General features: G+C 41.9%; 1 protein-coding gene across 1 annotated transcript in view; it reads right to left on the reverse strand.

Annotated features, from left to right (window-relative positions):
- Positions 1-4,785: 4,785 nt before the first annotated feature.
- Positions 4,786-19,247, reverse strand: part of LOC106000620 (vomeronasal type-2 receptor 116-like) — a 38,499-nt gene continuing 24,037 nt past the window's right edge. The window contains exons 2-8 of the mRNA XM_013035902.1: positions 18,248-18,318; positions 17,943-18,109; positions 10,960-11,248; positions 9,772-10,581; positions 8,541-8,768; positions 7,440-7,563; positions 4,786-5,708 (exon numbers count right to left, since the gene is read on the reverse strand). Coding sequence (XP_012891356.1) covers positions 4,786-5,708; positions 7,440-7,563; positions 8,541-8,768; positions 9,772-10,581; positions 10,960-11,248; positions 17,943-18,109; positions 18,248-18,318 — 2,612 coding nt within the window. The remainder of the gene's footprint in view (positions 5,709-7,439; positions 7,564-8,540; positions 8,769-9,771; positions 10,582-10,959; positions 11,249-17,942; positions 18,110-18,247; positions 18,319-19,247) is intronic.

Consider the following 19,247-nt stretch of genomic DNA (forward strand, 5'->3'; position numbering starts at 1 on the left):
TCTTTAATTGTTTTACCAAAGGAACCCTGGGGGGGAGGGGAAGAAGGCAAATATGAGTTTGGATGGGTTAGTATTGGCAAGAAGTGGCAAAATAGGAGAAGAAAAATAAGAAAACTGTAAAACACAAGCCAATATTCTTACCTTTGGATGTTCTCACAGCCAGTTAGAGAATTCTACCTCCTATCCCCTTGGTTGGTGGAATCTACCAGTATATTGCCAGGAGATTTCCGGATCAAAGTATCCAAGTCTGGTTGGTCCATGAGCTGTTCACCACCTGTTAGAGCAGGAGTGTGGCTTCTGCTTCTGGGAGCTTCCAGATCCACCCCTACCAGGCCAACCATCCTAGGGCTCAAGCCTCACCACGTGCATCAAGCTGTCACCAGACATGGCAAGCAGCATGTCTGAGCTGACCAGCTCCTGCGCAGGGTTTGGCTCCTCTAGGGGAAGATGGGGCTCAGGGTCCTGTTCTGGAAGGGGAAGGATACTCACAGAAAGCCCTGGGGCATGGGGTAGTGAGCATCATAGGAAGGAGAACTGGGCCTTGAGCATGAGGGAATGCATGTGGTTCTGAAATACTGCAGGGCTTTGCCCGTGTCTGGGTGCACGTTAAACAACACCAACATGGGGCAGATCCTGAGCAGCAGACCCAACAAGCATGGATGATATCCATAGCCTATTCCTGCTATTCCAGTCCCTCTCCAGGTTGAGGTGTCTCACCTGCCACACATTGACTTCTTTTCTTTTCCTCCTCAAACAGACTGGGATGATATTCATTTAATGATTGTGTGACTTAATATATTGGCTGTTTGGTCTGTCTGTCTGCCTCTGAGTCTGTCTGTCTGTCTTTCTTCCCCCCTTTTTTCCTCTGAGTTTCTGTTGAGCCTTTGCCATCATTGGCACTGCTCACTGTGGCATCCACAGACCATAGTGAGAAAAGACATCACTTGTTTTTCTTTAAAGGATTTAAATACAGGATTGACGTTTATAGGAGTTGGGTGGCAAAAGAAAAGGGAATTAAAAATTAATTTGTTTTCAATATGCAAAACATCTGTGTGTGTGTGTGTGTGTGTGTGTGTGTGTGTGTGTGTGTGTGTGCATGAGCCCTGGAAGTCAGGGCCCCAAGCTCCCTCTCTTGGCTTTGTAATACACATGTAGCATTTTAGCATTTGACAAATACCTCCTGTCCCATATTTTTACTTTTAAGTTAGAGATGGAGTCTCATAGACTTTTCTGTCCAGGTTAATTTTGAACTGTAATCCTCAGATTCAAGCCTTCTAAGGGAGCCACTGGTATCTGGCTCACAAAAATTATGTGTCTAATATTGAAATTAATAATGAATTCAATAGATTTCCATAAGAATGTGAAAATTTAATACACAATACCCAAGGTTTTAGTCCATATTTTAAGAGTAACACTTTTTCTTTATTGAGATTAAATAATTACATAAATTTCACAGTATTGTGGCATAGTGATACTTAGCTAAAGTCACTAACACATTTTAACCTTCACAATGCATCTTGTCATTGTCTTGATCTACAAAGCTTATGAACTCTACAGACTTTAACAATAAAACTGTACATTTCTTTCCTTTTGCTCAGTATCAGCTATTTCCTCTTTCTCTCTCATTCTCTCCCTCTCATAGTCACTTTTGAGTTGCTTAGTTCACTTTCATCAATGATCAGTGCCTCTGATGTGCCCCTCTGCTGTATTTTTTCACCCATTTCATACAGTTCTTTGCCCTCCTCCTGGCTTCCCTCAGATGTACATGCGTATGCAGCATATATGGGGTCAAGAACATAGAGTGATCTAGAAATCATATGAAAAGTAAGAAGAGGTCCTTTGTTTCTTGTGTCTTGTTTACTTTGTCATATCTCAATGTAAAGCATGTTTATGACATGTAATTTAATCCAATCAAATGGAGATTGAACATCACTGGATCCTAAAATATAAGCAGAAAATGAAGCAGTGGAAGAAAGGACACACTATCTTTTACCAGCATAGCTAACGAGATCTCCAAAAATCAAGTGTGGCTATTTTTATCTTTTCTCTTCTTCTTTCATTTCTGTTTGGAAATCCTTAGAGATTTGGTCCAATAAAATGCACAAGTTGGCTAATTGTGAGCTCTGGGCATTGATTTTCCTAAGGTCATATGGAAGTCGATGATAAGTCCATCCTTTCCCACCTTCACTTGAACATCTCCTGGACAGTTGTGGTCCTCTGGGACAGAGGCTGGCACTGGCCAGCTCGTGGTCTGTCAGTCCTGAGGATGGAGGCTGAGCTTTCCTTATGTTCCAGGCTTGAAGAGATCCTTGGTTCTTTACCCCTTGGTTGTGTCTAAAGACAGACTCAGCTCTACCCAGTAAGTACTGGTGCATTTGATACATGAAGAGTCTTGGAAATACCACCTCTTAATCATGAATACCAAGATAATGGTTTTGGGTAGCCAGATGGTAAGACAGCCCAGTAGAAATTATTTCACCACTTGTGTGAATGCTACAGCTCCCTATGTTTTATGTGTTCTTATAGTTGTGTTTGGTCACCAGAATGGGTAACCAAATTTCTTTTTCTTTCTACCTATAAGTACTGGCGCTATTTCCTGTTAAGGTGTTCCCCAAATTACAATACATATATTATTCTAAACTATTTCTGAGTACTGCAGAGGGACTATCACAATCACATCGAAGGTCTGGACCTCAATTATCAAAACAGCATCAATGGCTGGGTGCTGGTGTCTCACGCCTGTGATCCTAGCTACTGAGGAGGCTGAGATCTGAAGAATTGCAGCTCAAACTCATCCCAGGCAGGGAATTTCATGAAACACTTATCTCCAATTGACCACCAGAAAATCAGAAGTGGTGCTATGGCTCAAGTTGTAAAGCGCTTGCATTGAGCTGAACCACTTGAACCACAGATACACTTCTGGCTTCTTTGGTTCATTGGAGATAAAAGACTCATGATATTTCCTGCCCCAGGCTGCCTTGGAACCCTGATCCTCACATCTCAGCTCTCTGTGGAGCTAAGTTTACAGGCATGAGGCCCTGGTAGTTAGCTAAGTGTAAGCAATTTTAATATAACTTGTAAGTGTTTAGACACATACTGTTACAGCTGTGTTTGCATTGGGCTCTCTTCTTATGGACAAAAGACATGAAATCAGAATAATTCTCATAAGTTGTCCTCTTTGACAAGGTAAACATCCATTTTATTTTGCCGAGAGACCAGGAACAGGACCCTTGTACCTTAGCCTCTTTCCTTAGCTATGGCTTAATGCTTACTTCCTTTACTTTTGGAATATGATGAATGTATAAGGGCAACTACCAATTTGTTATTAACATAAAATGGTAAGTTTACACTTACTAAAAATCAAAAAGTTATTGGATTTGAAGTTTATGTGTTCCTGTTATTCTAGTGGGCTACTGATAAGAGTCTTCATAAAGTTTGATGTAGACATTTGACATGGTAGTCTAACACTCATTAGTTTTGTTAGTTAGACTGTTTTGGTTCCCGTTAAAGCTTTATTATAGCAAAATTCCTCAATGCCCCTGTGTTGAATACATACTTGTCCAAAAATAGCAATCATTAAATGAGCACCTATACAGAACAGTGAGCACTCTCATCTTTGTGTCATTGTAAGTGAGATAATCTGTTTGGCTTCCAGACATTTCTGTCTCTGTACAGATGCTTTTCTGTTTTCCAGCCATGGCCCAGCAGAATTAGAGACAGCACTGTGTGTATCTCTACATGCATGTGTGGGTGACGTCACTCCACTGACCCCCAGCTACAGCATTGAATGACATCAAGATCTCTGGACTCAGAGACATGTGCTTGTTTGTCCATTGGACTCCTCCTGGCTGTACAATGCGGTGGTGGCCTGACAATATACCTACTTCAAGCTCCTCAACATTTCTGATTTCTTAGGGACCCTTCTGAATCATTCTTGTTCTCATAGAATTGTAAAGATCATTGAGAGTTTTGAAGTCTGAGCCTATCTGATGTTTTTGTCCTCTTTTGGGGAGCTTTTTCTCTTATAAATTATTCCATTTCTCCATCCATTAATATTGAAGATTGTTAGGGACTGGGATGACAAGGCTCTGCTTGCCCAATTATGTACTCTGTATCTTTGGATTTCAATGAGAAATAATGACCAAAAAGCAAACTATTGCTGCAGCTGCTCATTTGGACAACTGTAGTTATGTTGGTCCACTTGCATTTCTTCCTTAAAAAATACATTCATAGATTCCTGTAGGAAACTGCCACAGATTAACATCTTGCTCTAAAATTCTTAAAGAAAGAAGAGAGAGAATGAGAAAATTTCCAGTAAAATACACTCAGTAATATAGCAAAATAGAAAAGATGTGAACAGAAATATACAGCTAGGTCAGAGAATGGACTTGAGTTACCATAATGAAGCATGGAAATGTTCAACAACATAACTTTCTATACCAGTAGCTTAGCAATACAGTGATATTCAAGCAGTGATATAGGATAGGTAGGAAGAATAATTGAGACAGGAAAGAGAATGGAAAAAGCACAGTAGATAATGTACTCATTAGGAAGTATGATAATATAAAAGACAGATTACACTGGAGGAAGCATAAAATATCCAAGTTAGAATGCAAACATAGGAGGTCTTGTTGGAAATGTGCTATGACTCTAACATAACCAGAAAAATGAATAAGAGTAACTGCTTTGTTCAAAGAATTCCTCACATTAAACTAAGAGGTGCCTGAAATTGGTATAGATTGTTCTCAGAGCCTCTGATCATTCTAGGCAACAGTTATGTTTATCTTAATGTTTGTTTCTTCTAGAACGTGATCTCTCCCTGAACCTGGAGAAAGAATTTCTCTCAGGTCTTATCAGGATGATGTAGCACTTGGGGGCAAAGATGCAGCCTAGGAGGCCTGCACTGGAGGCCAAAATGGAGAAGACCTCCACGGCCACCATGACCTTCCCCTTGGTGCTGTGGTAGACAGACAGGAAGGCGAGCCACACACTGCAGAACACCAGCATGCTGAAAGTCAGGAATTTGGCATCATTGAAGGTGTCAGGCAGGTTTCTGGCCAGAAAAGCCATAGTGAAGCTGGCCAGGGCCAGAGAGCCAAGATATCCCAGGACACAATAGAAGGCAGTGAGAGAGCCCATGTTGCACAGGATGATGATGTGGCCATGTTCAGATTGTGCATCTGTGTCCACAAAGGGAGGAGAGATTCCAATCCAGAGGCCACAGAGGGTCACCTGGATGAGAGTGCAGAAGGCGATGAGGAAGTTAGGGACCCAGAACAGCAGCCACTGCCTCGTGCTTCTCCCTGGAGCAGTGAGAGTGAAAGCCAGAACCACAGTGATGGTCTTGGCCAGGACCGTGGAGACAGCCACAGTGAAGACCACTGCGAATATGGTATGCTGGAGGATGCAGGAGGCTGTGTGGGGACGGCCAAGGAAGAGCAAGGAGCAGAAGAAGCAGCAGATGAGGGAGATGAGCAGGATGTAGCTGAGGGTCCAGTTATTGGCCTTGACAATGGGGGTGTCTTGGTGCTTGATAAACACCCCAAGAACAGCAGCTGTGAGTGCAGTGCAGCAGAGAGCTGTGCAGGCCAGGGCCAGGCCCAAGGGGTCTTCATAAGCAAGGAAGATCTCAGTTTTCATCAGGCAGAGGTTTCTCTGGGTGTTGGCAAACTGATGATCTGCACACCTAACACACTGCTCCATGTCTGCTGAGGAGTGAGAATCACTATTTGTGTGTGTTCAGTATTTGTGTTTCCTCTCAGGCCCTTCAATCAAGTAGCTAGCCCATTTTCCCTGATTCACCAATGACCTGTATTGAGTTCAATACCAATAACGTAACTCTCTATATCAAAATGCTTTCACATGAAAACTTTCTCACATTTCTTCTTCCTCTCCTCCTTTTCTCTTTTTTATGTTCGTCTCTCTCTTTCCTTCCTTCCTTCCTTCTCTCCCTCCCTCCCTTCCTCCCTCTTTCTCTCCCTCCCTCCCTCCCTAGCTGTTCCTTCCTTCCTTCCATCTGTCTGTCTTTCCTCCAGTGCTTGAACTCTGGCCATGGGACCTTTTCCCACGTATTCATTCTCAAAACTACCACTCTATCACTTGAGCCACAGCTCAAATTCCAACTCTTTTGGTGCTTAATGTTGGGAAATATTCTTACTGAGTTTCCTGCCCACCATTACACCAAAGCTCCATCCTCAAATCTCAACTGCCTGAGTCGCTTGGATTACAGGTGTAATATATAATTACCAGTATTATGTGAAGCATTCTTGACAGGTCATACAACTCTGGTACTCTGCTACTCATTCAAGAAATAATGAGGAACAGAGAATCAGCTCAACCACTTCACTTTGTATAAGAGGGTCTAATCCAAACCTCAACCTACTCCTTACACCAAACACAGACTTCCTGAACATTTGATCTGTGCCAAGAACAATGCTCCTCCACTGACATGATAGGGTCTGGGAAAGATCAGCTGGAGGAGGAAGAAGAGAAATGAAATGGATATGGTAAACTACTTCTGAATCTTTTAAATTTGAAGAATTGCTAGTCAGGCTAGTGCCAGTGTCAGACATGGAGTAATCATAGCAAAGCCCCTTGTATCATTAGTGTATGCATTACTCTCCCTCAGTTGTTTTTTATGTTTTTTATTGTAAAAATACTGTACAGAATAGTTACAGTTATATGAGTAAGGTAATGAGTACATTTCCTATCCAGCATTGCTGCCTCCTCCTTTGTTTTCCCCTACCATCACTTCTTTCTCCACCTCCCCAAGTACTCCCCCCGCCGTGAAAGTTGTAAAGATATTTTTTAATATAGTGTCTTGTACATCTCATGGTTACAATGTGTCAACCTCAATTCCTATTTAAGCAGTTTGTTTTTACCTTCCCCTCCCCAAATTAGATAAATATATATACAAGATGCAGGGCACTGGAATCCACTACAGTGAAAACAGGTGTTAGACCATAGGGAAGGAACATACCAAAGAAATAAAAACAATCACATCGTACATTATAAATAAATTAAAAAAAGAAAAAAAACCACTTGCGTCCCTATCTTGGTGTTCATTTCCCTTAACATCAACTTATATGATCATTTATACATAGCTTTTGACCTTTTCCGCTTGTCCTAGATATATACTAGTTATTGCAAATAAGGGAAACCATGGGTGTTTTATTCTTTAAAGAAAAAAATGTGACTGAGGAGAGGGGAGCAGGTGTATTCTCAAGATGAAGCCTGTAATAGATTAGAAAATACAATCAGATATGTAATAGAGGGACAGTGGGTTGTTTCTTCTTAGGAGAAGTATGGTTAATGGTAACCGTGGAACTCTGTGTGAAGGTGCATGCGTGTTCCTGACATGTTACTGCAGATTACTCCACTGGCTTGCATGGACTGAAGTTTAGGAAAGAGAGATGGGGAATTTCTCTGTACAGACTCACCTGTCATATTAGAAATCTCATTCTTTGGGCAAGGAGTGCAATCAAAGCAACAGGTAGCATTTCCCTCCAGAGAGGCCTTCCTGAATCCAGGACCACAGCTATCAGTGCAGACAGACTGAGGAGTCTGAGAATATTCAGATGAAGGTTAGTGCCCATTTATCCTTTTACTTAACATCTGAGACACTCCAGTGGTTTAGGGGAAAAGATCATCAAAACACATAATCTTTCTATACACACAGCTAATGAATTGAGACTGAACCTTCCTACAGTTTCATCTGACATGAGCTGAAGAACATGTAGGGCCTCGACACTCAGCCCCTCATGCTATCGGGAAGTCATGGAGCCTTGAACTGATGGACATTAATTCTAGGAAATTAGGAAATGGGAGTTAATCCTGCATCCCATTCTTGAATTCAGGTGATGTGAACAGAGGAAATCATTCAGGGAAACTTCAAACCCAGACTCTAAAGCATAGCTAATTGCTTTGGAGGTGCTGCTGTACCCAGGGCCATTCACATCTCTCTTGGCTTTCTAGCTGTCAGGAAGTGGGTGGATTTTACTGGCAGATGCTCTTTTCATTACATCCTGTCTCACCACAGACTCAGAAGCAACAATCTTCCCAACCGTGGTCTGACATCTACAGGCAGAAACAAAGCAACCCTTTCTGCCTTCTAATTTGATTCCCTCAGATATTTGGTCACAATGCTGGAATAATGATTCCCAGGTGTCATTCACCTTTATGATATTCAATATGCAAACATAGCACAACATATTGGTAATGAAATTGTTTCCCTGTGTCCTCCATGAATCTGTTAGCAAGAAAATTCGAGAAACAGAAAATTTAAAATGTACACCACTAAGACAAAGTTTTATTGAACAAGCTTTAAAACAGCATAAGCTTATTGCTCATTTATACATAGATCATGGCATTATGGTTAGAAAAGACCAACCCTGGGGAAGAAATAAGGATGTGGTGACATTGTCTACAAGCATTATAATCATAACCTGACTTAGGGAACTGTAAGCTCTTTCTACAACAACTTCCTAGTAATAATATTTTTTTTAAAAAAAGGAGAGAGCGAAAAATGTAGAATGACCCACCTTGGTAATTCCTATTGGCCACTCTATCAGATTTTCAAACAAAATCAGTTGTTGACCATGTGGCCTAGATGGAGAAAACTCGCCAACTTTCACCTTTTGTCCCAGACCTTCTGGAAAATTCCAAAAGCTCTTAATGTCATACTCTGCCTCCAATTTAGTTTCCTCATTCAAAACCACTTGGTCCCCAACAGGATTGGTAAACTGGATCTTCTTCAAAAAGGGATGCAGCTAAAAGGGACACATTACAGTATGGTGAAGCACTACCCAGAGTTATCACAGAACCTCAGAACAATGGATTACTCTTCATTCCCATCCCCTGATTCACACACACCACAGGAATCCAACCAACTGTATCAAATGCAGGCCCACAGGAGACTAAAGTGCTACCAATTTCTAAAACCTGGGTATCCAGGATGGGAAGCAGGAACTCAATTTCAAGGGAATGTAACTCCAGCCACATCCGACCAAATAATGAATTTTTATATAATTATTATATATATAATTATTATATATATAATATATTATACATTATAGTATTATAAAGTGCATTCCAATCACTTATTTTGTGATTGAGATCAGAGAATCAGTCTGAAATATAGGTAAATAACAAACTAAGTAGAACCATAGAATATTTTTGACAACTATGAAAGATTACCTTATGCAAGACTTAGTTCTGTGTGTGTGTGTGTGTGTGTGTGTGTGTGTGTGTGTGTGTGTGTGTGTGTGTATGCTTCCCTGTGTTTTGCCTTCAGAGCATAGGTACTAAACTTGAGGTGTTTTTTTTTTTTTGGTTCTTTTCAAAGTAATCATTCTATCCATTGAGTCACAGCTCCCCCTCTCGCTACTTGGTGGTTAATTGTAATCAGGAGTGAGCCACAGCTGTGAGCCACTTGTGTCCAAACAATATTAGGTTTTCAGGAATTATTCACCTTTGATCTGTTATTTTAAAAAGGTACAGGGAGAATTTGAATATATCCTATTGAAAAGGGATGGCTTTTTCCACACATAGTGAGGATGGGGAAAGTAGACACAGCACTTCCTTGTCACGGATGAAGGGTTCTTCAAGAACATTGTCTTCAGATATCGATAGTCACTTCATGGAGAGCACAACAGGCCTAGAGTCCCTTGTGTTTTCCAAAGTGGAGCCAGACGACCTGGTTCCATTTGCTATGAAAGCTTCTATAGAAAGTCTGCATGCCTAGAGTAGGTCACCCAAAAGCAAAGTCATTACCTGTGAAGAGAGAAATTCCCTGGGTTGCCCATTGTGCACTTGTGGCTCTTCCATGTAATGAAGAAACACCTGTTGGAGGGCATGGGCCACAGCATACACAGCGTTGTAGATATTGTAACTCTCTTCGGACATGGTCATGTCAAAAATGTGCCTTAGCAACCAATGCAGTGTGGCATTGTATGAACAGTGCCCCAAGTCTCTACAGTCAGACTTAATCAGGACACAATAAACAGACTGAATCCATGACATGGGAAGGGAGTTATTTCTTGAGTTCTTGGAGTAAGTCTCTTTGAGAATAAAATTGGTGAACCCAGAAGTGCTTCTATGATGGTGAGAGAAGATAAGAGGTGCATGGAAAGGGTCAATGAGAAAATGTCTCTTAGAAATAGTCACATCATCATAGGGTGAGTTCAGGACCCAGACTTTGCCTGTAATTAAAATGTGCCTAAATTTAAGAATAAAGCTTAGTAGAAATTTGCTGTCCCCATAAATGACAATCACATTGGTTGATAAATCCATTAGCTGGTGCTGCATCAATAGATCATTTGATAAATCAGAAAGGACACTGTAAGTGATTATGTTCTCAAATGCAAAACAGACTCTACTCTTGTCCATCTCTTCTCTCAATTCTGAGAGGAACCACATACCATAGTTGTCTTCAGTGATGAACAGTCCCACCCAGGTCCAGCTGAAATGAACCATCAAAGAGACCATAGCCAGGGCTAGACCTGAGTCCTTGGCAGCCATCTGATAGACAGTACCAAACGTTCCATGGTCACTCAGGAGAGGATCAAAAGACCCAAAGTTGAACTACAGGGAACAAATGAACACAACATCAGGAAGAAGGTGATCATAGGCAAATCTTAGTCCTGATGTGAACGACACAACAACTGGCAGTGCAGTGATGGGAACAAGCGTTTGCTTATCCGATTTGCAAAGTCATCTCCCATGTTCTGAGCTCTTTGTAGACGTGTACAGATAAGGCTCAGAGCTTTGGGCCATCCTTTCCTCTCAACACCCCTCCTTTTATTTGCAGCAATGAAAACGTGTATGTCCCACCCACTTTTGGAGGCTTCTCCCTGTGAGATTATGCATTTGGAAGGGTTTGTGATACCACCTCCTCTTCAGCCTGTCGAGGATAGTCACTGTAGATATGGCTTCACATCTGCCCACCTCTCCCAGACTCACCTGTGGAAGTTTGTAGATGTCCAGCAGTGTCCCTATTGGGACAAATGTGCTTGGGGTTCCTGTGAGTGCAGCTATAGCTTTGCTGTCTCTTCTGCAGCTGTAATTAGGGCTGTTTTTATTCTTCCCAGACAACCAAGTGAGAGGATCCTCTAACAGATCACTCCCTGAGTAATGTGCACTATAGATCTCAAACCCCAGAGTCATGTTGGATAGCAGATGGGGATTCTTGTTGATGTCCTCCACAGCCAGCAGCAGGGTGAAAAGTAATTGGTATTTCTTTAAGTTGATCCTGCACAGAAATCACAAAATTTGGGTAGATATATGAGTATTACAAATGATTAACTGTGAATCTCAGGATTTTGTTGAATCAAATGCTGATTTCTACACACAGTAGTATGTGTAGATCCAATGGGATCTAATTTGGAGTCTAAGAAAAGTTCTTAGAATTGGGAGAGTTCCTGAACAGGCCTTGATCAGGATACACGAGATGACTATTCTTCTGAGATTTCAGAGAGAGAGAGAGGGTGAGGGGAATGAGTAAGGTGACTTTTCCTCGCTGTCCCGTATGGATATGTGAAAAACATTGCTGAATGTTGGGATATAGGAGCATGACCAGCTCACATCCCAAATCATTAAGTACCTTGAATTAGCTGTGCATATGGAAAAACTCTTAAGAAATAGATTCCAATTGGCAACAGATTGTCCATCTGAGTTCAACCAGTATGAGCAGAGAGGCACTGCCTGCTGTGTTAGGAGTAAATAAGAATGCACTGCTGCCCTGTGTCTGTTCTTGCTTGCCAATGGTATGTCCTTCTGAAAAGAAGTAAATCTTGCCTTGTGATGAAATTAAAGAAAACACAGAAGTACAAAATTCATTTGATGTGGTAGAGGCACACTAAGCTGACTCGGAGAATGTCATCATTCAAGGGGATTCCCCAGAAGCAGAGCAAAATGGCAGCCCAGGAAGCTAGAACATGAAGATTGCCTCACCCAACAAAGAACAGACGAGACTCAGGGAGTATGGACTGGAGGATACTTCTCTAGTAGAACAAACAACAGAAAAGGATGTGTGAGAAAAGGGGGAAGAAGCCATCTCCATGTCCCTCCCCATCACCAGCATTATAGCTCATTATGTACAGAAACCCTCTGACATTGTAGGAAGTGAGAGAATTAAAATTAAATCTCAGCACTATCCCCATACACTGATACCAGTGCTGGGGAAGTGCTTATAGTCTCTAATCTTGGGTTCAGACATTTAGATTGTGCCTCTGGAACTGGTTCAGGACAGAGAAGGAAGACACTGCCACAACCTCCCTCCTCCAATCTTGTGAACGACAGTAGGTATGGGAAACAATCTCCTAGTGAGCATGGCATAAGAGTGGGTCAGGGTTTTTCTTCGAACCCTTTGTCAGGCATGTCATGGTTGGTCCCAAAATACAGAATAAACTAGAGGCACTCTTTGGTCATGACACCCCAGCTTCCATTGGAATCTTTCAGGATGCGTTGGAAGGTCCCTGAGGCAGATCCAAATGCCATTTCCATCAGTTTCCACCATGGGTAGAGTAGGATGACACCTGTCTTCCTGCTTAACCTGGTGAAGCCACTGTTGCTGTGTGACTCTGTTGTCATCTGGTCAGTCCCAGTCTTGTTGCTCAGTGAATCATCTCAGGGACCACTGCCCTAGAAGGACAGTGCTCAAGATGGCATCAGGCAGAAACATAAGTCTCTCTAGGAATGCAGTGTTCATTGGTCTATAGCAGCACAAGCTAGAGTGTGGCTTCAGTGTATCCACATGTCAGTTTGGGCTTTCTGGATGCTAGATAGCCTGAGTGGATGGTGGTATTCACAAAGATGTCCCTGTGGCTTCCTTTTTTTTTGCCAGTGTGGGGCTTGAACTCTGGGCCTGGGTTACGACCCTGAAGTCTTCAGCTTAAGACTAGCTCTCTAACTCTTGAGGCACAGTGCCACTTCAGGGTTTCTTATGTTTTATTGGAGATAAAAGTGTCATAGACTTTCCTGCCTGGGCTGGGTTTGAACCCTGGTCCTCAGATCTCAGGCTCCTAAGTAGCTAGGATTATAGGCGTCAGACACCTGTGCCAGATTTTGGTTTCCTTTACACACCTTACCGAGGTGCTTTGGCACAGCATGTTTCTCCATCCCACTTGTCATGGGTAGGAGAGGGAAGTAAGATGGTGATATTGGCCCACAGGTAGTGTGTGCCAGGTGTTAGTACTAGAACTTTGCCATGACTACATAACTAGGACAAACTATGGCAGAGCTCTATAATCACCTTAGAACCTGGGAAACTCATCTACTACCAGACAGTCTGAATTCTATTCTAGCTATCACTAATTGTGTATGGTGTGGCCATCTTGGCCCATAAGCCCACTTCTACCACATACTACCTGGGTGGATGTTAGTGCTCACTTAGCACTGATTTGGTCTTGATTGCAATGGAGTGAGGATGCTGTACTCAGGCAGGATAGACTATGGAAAATGAGGCGTGGTTAATGCATGCCAGGAATTCAAAAACTCAAGCCTAAAGCTTGTCCATCTACTTCTCTTAATATTAAGGGAATGAAGTTATTTAGGGGAAAATGGAGTAGAAAAGGTTAGTTAAAAATGAGGTATGGGAAGCTTACAGCAAATAGAGAGCTACTCATCCATCTACATATTTTAATAGTAACGGACCAAAGTCATTGAGCACAAAAAGATGCTGGATAAATGAAGGAAAAAAAATGAGTCCTAGAGAAGGCAAGACGGAACCATGTGATTTAGAAACACAGGGCTACTATCTTTACTTCAAAGAGAGACGACAGGTTGCATTGCTTCCTGAGAGATGCATTTCTCATATGAATTAGCAGTTGTCTTGTAGGGTATATACCTTCCTTCCAAGATGCTCCCCCATACTTAAGCAATGTTCTACCCCAAATATTGTCAACAGCACACCTTCCTTCCCTCAAGGATAAACATCTGTAAAGAATGGCCAAAGCATACAGAAACTCAGAAAGTGTAACACTAGGAGTGATTAGAGCAAAGGTGAGAAACCTATGTTTGTGTAACTTTGAAATCAAACCTCCTGCCTTTACCATATGAATACCCCTGACAACCCAAGAGCTGTGTGTCTCTCTTCAGTTAGAGTGTGTCTTTGCCTTTCTGTTTCCTGTTTGTCTACCTGCTTTCTTGTTTGTTTTCTTACTCTGTAAAGCTCTGCCACATTTTCTTACCGTTGAGACTTGTCTAGAATTTCTTCTTCTGTGATCAAAGTCATGGATTCCAAGTGAAGAGTCCCTACTTTTAGAGGAAAACTTCATTAACCTTCATCTGTTTTGGTTACCCTTTGGTTGGTATTCCAGGTGTAATAGAGTTCTGGTGGCCACAGCTGTGACTAAGGCCTGTTCCCGCACACAGATCTTGCCACTGCTAGGCAGAATCCACTCACAAGGCCATTCCCTGTGGATGAGGCATATGGGTCCCCTTTGCACCCAGGAGCAGGCATATTTGGATCCACAACTCATTAGGATTCTCTTGAGGGTTTTAGAACCACAGAGTATTTGTCATCAAAATTGCCTTTGGTTTTCTCTGGTACTGAAATGGTTTATCATATCACCTCACAGCTCACTTCCCTCAAGGCCTGTGCTCTCTCTAGTGGAGCCATTGTGGAAGTCACTATAGACTCAGGAACACTGAAGTCTGCCTGGAATTTCTGGAAAGACAGGCACAAAGCCAGACCAGGCAGACTGGGCTAATTCTGAGACATTTCGAAGGCCAGATTGTATCACATGCCAATATGAATCAAGAATGTTGCAGAAAGATGAGTTCTCCTAGCATTCAATAGAATCATTTTGGGGAAATTCTCATAGAGACAATCTCAACTCTCATGGATGTTTGCTGATGTCCTTGTGTACAATGTAACTGAGGCTTGACAGCTTGCATGTAAGTAATACTAAATATGAATTAGTAACTGGTGGCTCAGGTCTGTAATTATAACTACTAAGCAGGCTGAGATTGGAAAATTATGTTTTTTGCTCACTTTGGGCAGGAATGTCTGTGACACACTTATGTGCAAGCAATCCCACAGAAACTGGTAGTAGAAAATCCTTGTATATCACCCTACACCAGAATCAATTCCAAATGGATCAAAGATCCCAGAATCAAAGCAGACACTCTGAAAACATTACAGGACAGAATAGGAGAAATCCTAAGTCTTGTTGGAACAGACCGAAATTTTCATAAGAGACCCAAAAACACAACAAATCAAAGAAAGATTGGACAAACTGGATTGCATGAAATTGCAGAGCTTCTGCATGGCGAAGGACATAGCTAGCAAGATCAATAGAAAGCCCACAGATTGCGAGTAGATCTTCACTAGTCATACAACAGACAAGGGTCTCTAGCTAAATTACACTTGGAACTCAAAAATTAAATCCCGCAATAACAAATTCTCAAAGAAACAACTTCCCAATAAATAAGTGGGCTAAAGACTTAAAGAGAAACTTCTCTGAAGAGGAAAGAAGGATGTCAAAAAGACACATGAAGAAAATCTCAAACTATCTAGTCATAAAAGAAATGCAAATCAAAACAACATTGAGATACCACCTCACACCAATTAGAATGGCTATAATCAAGACCTCTAATAACAACGATGCTGGAGGGGATGTGGACAGAAGGTGGGAGTGTAAACTTGTTCAATCACTTTGGAAAGTAGTAAAGAGGTTCCTCAAAATACTCCACATAAAGCTCCCTTACGTCCCAGCAATCCCACTTTTGGGCATTTACCCGAATGATCACAAACAAGACCATATTAAGCACAAGTATGCACAATAAGTAAAACTATGTTTATTGCAGCATTATTTACCATAGCTAAGATATGGAACCATCCCAGATGCCCCTCAGTAGATGAATGGATCAAGAAAATGTGGTATGTATATGCAATGGAATTCTATGCCTCCATCAGAAAGAATGACATTGCCCTATTTGTTAGGAAATGGAAAGACTTAGAAAAAATTATATTAAGTGAAGTAAGCCAGGCCCAAAGAAACATAGTTCCCATGGTTTCCCTTATTTGCAAAAACTAGTAAAGGTCTGAGAGAAGCAGAAAAGATCAGATAAATTGATGTTAGGTGAAATGAACCCCAAGATACATAATCAAATGTTTTTTCTTTGATTCGATTGTTTCAAACATATTTATAAGATGATTTCTTTGTTGCTTTGCATGTCCCTCCCCCACGGTATAACCCCTGCTTTCACTGTATTTGTTGTTGGTATTATTTGTGGATGGGAAGGGAAAAAATGTTTAAATAGGGATACAGGTGGACCCATTGCAACAATGAGATGCAAAAGTCATTATGTCAAAAAACTAAATTTATATCTTTGTTTGGGTGGGGGTAGGGTGGGGAGTTGGTGGGGTGGGAGATGGGTAGGGATGGGAAGGGGATAACAAAGGAGGAGGCAACAATGCTTGATAAGAAATGTACTCATTATCTTGCCCATGTGATTGTAACCCTTCTATACAGTATTTTCACAATAAGAAAAGAAACTGGTAGCAGAGCTTTGGGTCAAGTGCCAGCCATGAGAGAAAAAATGCTAAGGGACACCCATCAGGAGTTGAGATGACACTTGAGTACCAGAGTGTGTGTGAACATGCATGCACAGGCACACACACACACACACACACACACACACACACACACACACACACCTCAATTAGAGAATGGACAGAGAAGAGAAGAAGATAGCTCTGACATCTCCCAACTCCCATAGGGGTACGTTTATAATCCTAGGTTTGTCCATGAGCCCCATCTTTCTCACTCACTTCCTAACCATGTTCAGTTGCTTCAATAACCCTCACAAATCTCTCATGGAACAAACACCTCTCCTGAACAAACCCCATACAGGGTGTTTCCACACAATTTGTCTGAGAAGATTTATCCATGACTTCCATAGTTTACAGAGAATTCTGTAGATCTGAAAATATTGAGCTCACCTGGGTCAAAAGCATGAATGAAAGTGTGTATAAAACATATGAAAAAACAGGCACCTTTGCTCATGCCTGTTATCCTAGCTACTGAGGATCAGGGATCAAAGCCAGCCAGGGCAGAAGAGTCCACGAGACTTATCTACAATAAACCAGTAGAAAATTGGAAGTGGCACTGTGGCCCAAGCAGTAGAGCGCTTGCCTTAAGCTGAATAGCACAGGGACAGCATCCAAGCCCAGAGTTCAAGCCCCATTACTGACAATATATATATAAAGAAAACATTCAAATATAGTACTGACAAATATATATATATATAAAGAAAACATTCAAATCTAGTTTAGGAAGTTATGAGCAGGGAAAAATAAATAAGCCTGGAAAGATGTTGGAGAACAAGGAATGGAAGCAAAGCTTCAGGGAATGACATAGGAGACAGGCCAAGACATGGACATCAGGGCAGATGCTTACTTTCATTAGTTAAGGGTAAAAAATCAAACATTTCTTGGATCTCTTATTTTTGATCTGTCCAGCAGCTCCCCATTCCCAGAGCTTTGCTGACATGCAATAACCCCAGAAGCAGAAACTGCATGTCTACCCTAAGAAAAATTGCCCTGAAGGAGGTCCAAACATTGGTCCTGTTTTAAAAAGTATAAAGAAGAGAATTGATTGAAGATTACCTGACCTTTGCCCTATGAATGGGGACATTGTGCTTTAGTGTCTTCATATGGACTCTTGGTCACCTCATTGACCCTGAGTAGCAGTGATGGTGGGGTGGTCAGGACAGCAACCTGGGACAGGGGAGTGGAATGGAAGACAGACAGAAAACTCTGTTCCCTTGGATGAAAGAAAAATATTCATCAGGAAAATCTGAAATGAAGTAGAGCTGTTGTAGTGAGGGCAGTGTAGAAGATGCAGAGCACATCACTGATTGTGTCCAAACTTCCCCCACCTCTGACTGTAACACAAAGAGAAAATTCAAAATTTAAGAAAACCCAAGAAATCACTTACTGAATGTTCTGTTGCTGCAGGGTAGGGTCATTCAAGTTTTGAACGAACAATTCCCAAGAATAGAGGTGGTAAAATCCAGCAATGACCATATCTCCCCTGCTGCGTGTCACAGATTTCTCTGTGCAAATCTGTCTGCCGTCTTCAGAGGAACTGACCAGGTGTGGATGCTGGAGGACAAGCAGTGTCAGAGCCACAGGGAACATTGTTGCTGCTGTGACCGGGAGCTGTGATTCTGGATGCAGACTCTGATTTCTGTGTCAGGCAGGTGTCTAAATGGATCTTCAGTTTTTTCGGCTTCTTGTTACCTGGAAGGCCTCCACTGTCCTAGAGGAATACAGAGCCCGTTCTGCCCTCTGGCTCTGCATCAGGGGTCCGACTTAAAGGTCAAAACTCAAGTGAGAAAACATGTGTACCATCTTCCTCTTCACACCCTCAGGACCATGATTTCATCAAAGACTGTAGATAATGAAACTCCAGGGATGGATTCATTTCTTGCTGAGTTGTTCACAAACTTTTGTGAAAGCAAACAGTTGAAAAGAAAAAAAAGCACACAAAATCAAGAATTACTAGGGATGATGGGAATGGATGACACAAGAAGATACCATGTGAAGGTCAAATTGTCATAGAGTGCCATGGCCAACAAATGCCCAGTCAGAGTTATCGGAGCACCATCAAAGATGAGGACAGGAAGGCTCACAACCTAGGGCCAAGGGAGACACAGAAGTTTGGTGAAATGACCCATTCAGGTTTTCATGCCAACTGCACATGCGCAAGCATCCAGAAGAGATCAATGAATTTATTTACTGCTGCAGGTGTTGCCAACAGTCTCCCTGAATTCAATCATTACACATCAATAATTCAACGTCAATGCACATATCCAATTGAACATTTTCACTCTGAACCTTGAACATCTTCAGTGTTTGCATACCATTGACCATCAGACTGCACCTATCAACATATTGTGATGGTCCACTGTTAGACAGAGATGTTCTATGATGGATGACTTTCTGGGAACACAGCAGGCCTGCACACTGAGGATCCTGGTAGCTGTGGGTGTATGGATGGGTCTTGCTCTTCTGTGTCCCTGTCATGTCCTAAGTGCTCCAGGAATTTTTGTTCCTACTTGGACAACTGTGTGGTTCCAGCTCTGTCCATTTCTCCCTACCTGTCTTCTCTATAGGTTCCTCATAATAGAAGTGAAACCAAGGTCACAGCATAGGGTCCTGCTCTGCACAGAGTTCATCATGGTGGCTGGTTCTGTGATCTGGCTCTATATATTTATGAGGAAGGGCTTAGCAAATGTAA

This window comes from Dipodomys ordii, unplaced genomic scaffold (genome assembly GCF_000151885.1).
Source record: "Dipodomys ordii isolate 6190 unplaced genomic scaffold, Dord_2.0 Scaffold230, whole genome shotgun sequence".
Classification (NCBI taxonomy): domain Eukaryota; kingdom Metazoa; phylum Chordata; class Mammalia; order Rodentia; family Heteromyidae; genus Dipodomys; species Dipodomys ordii.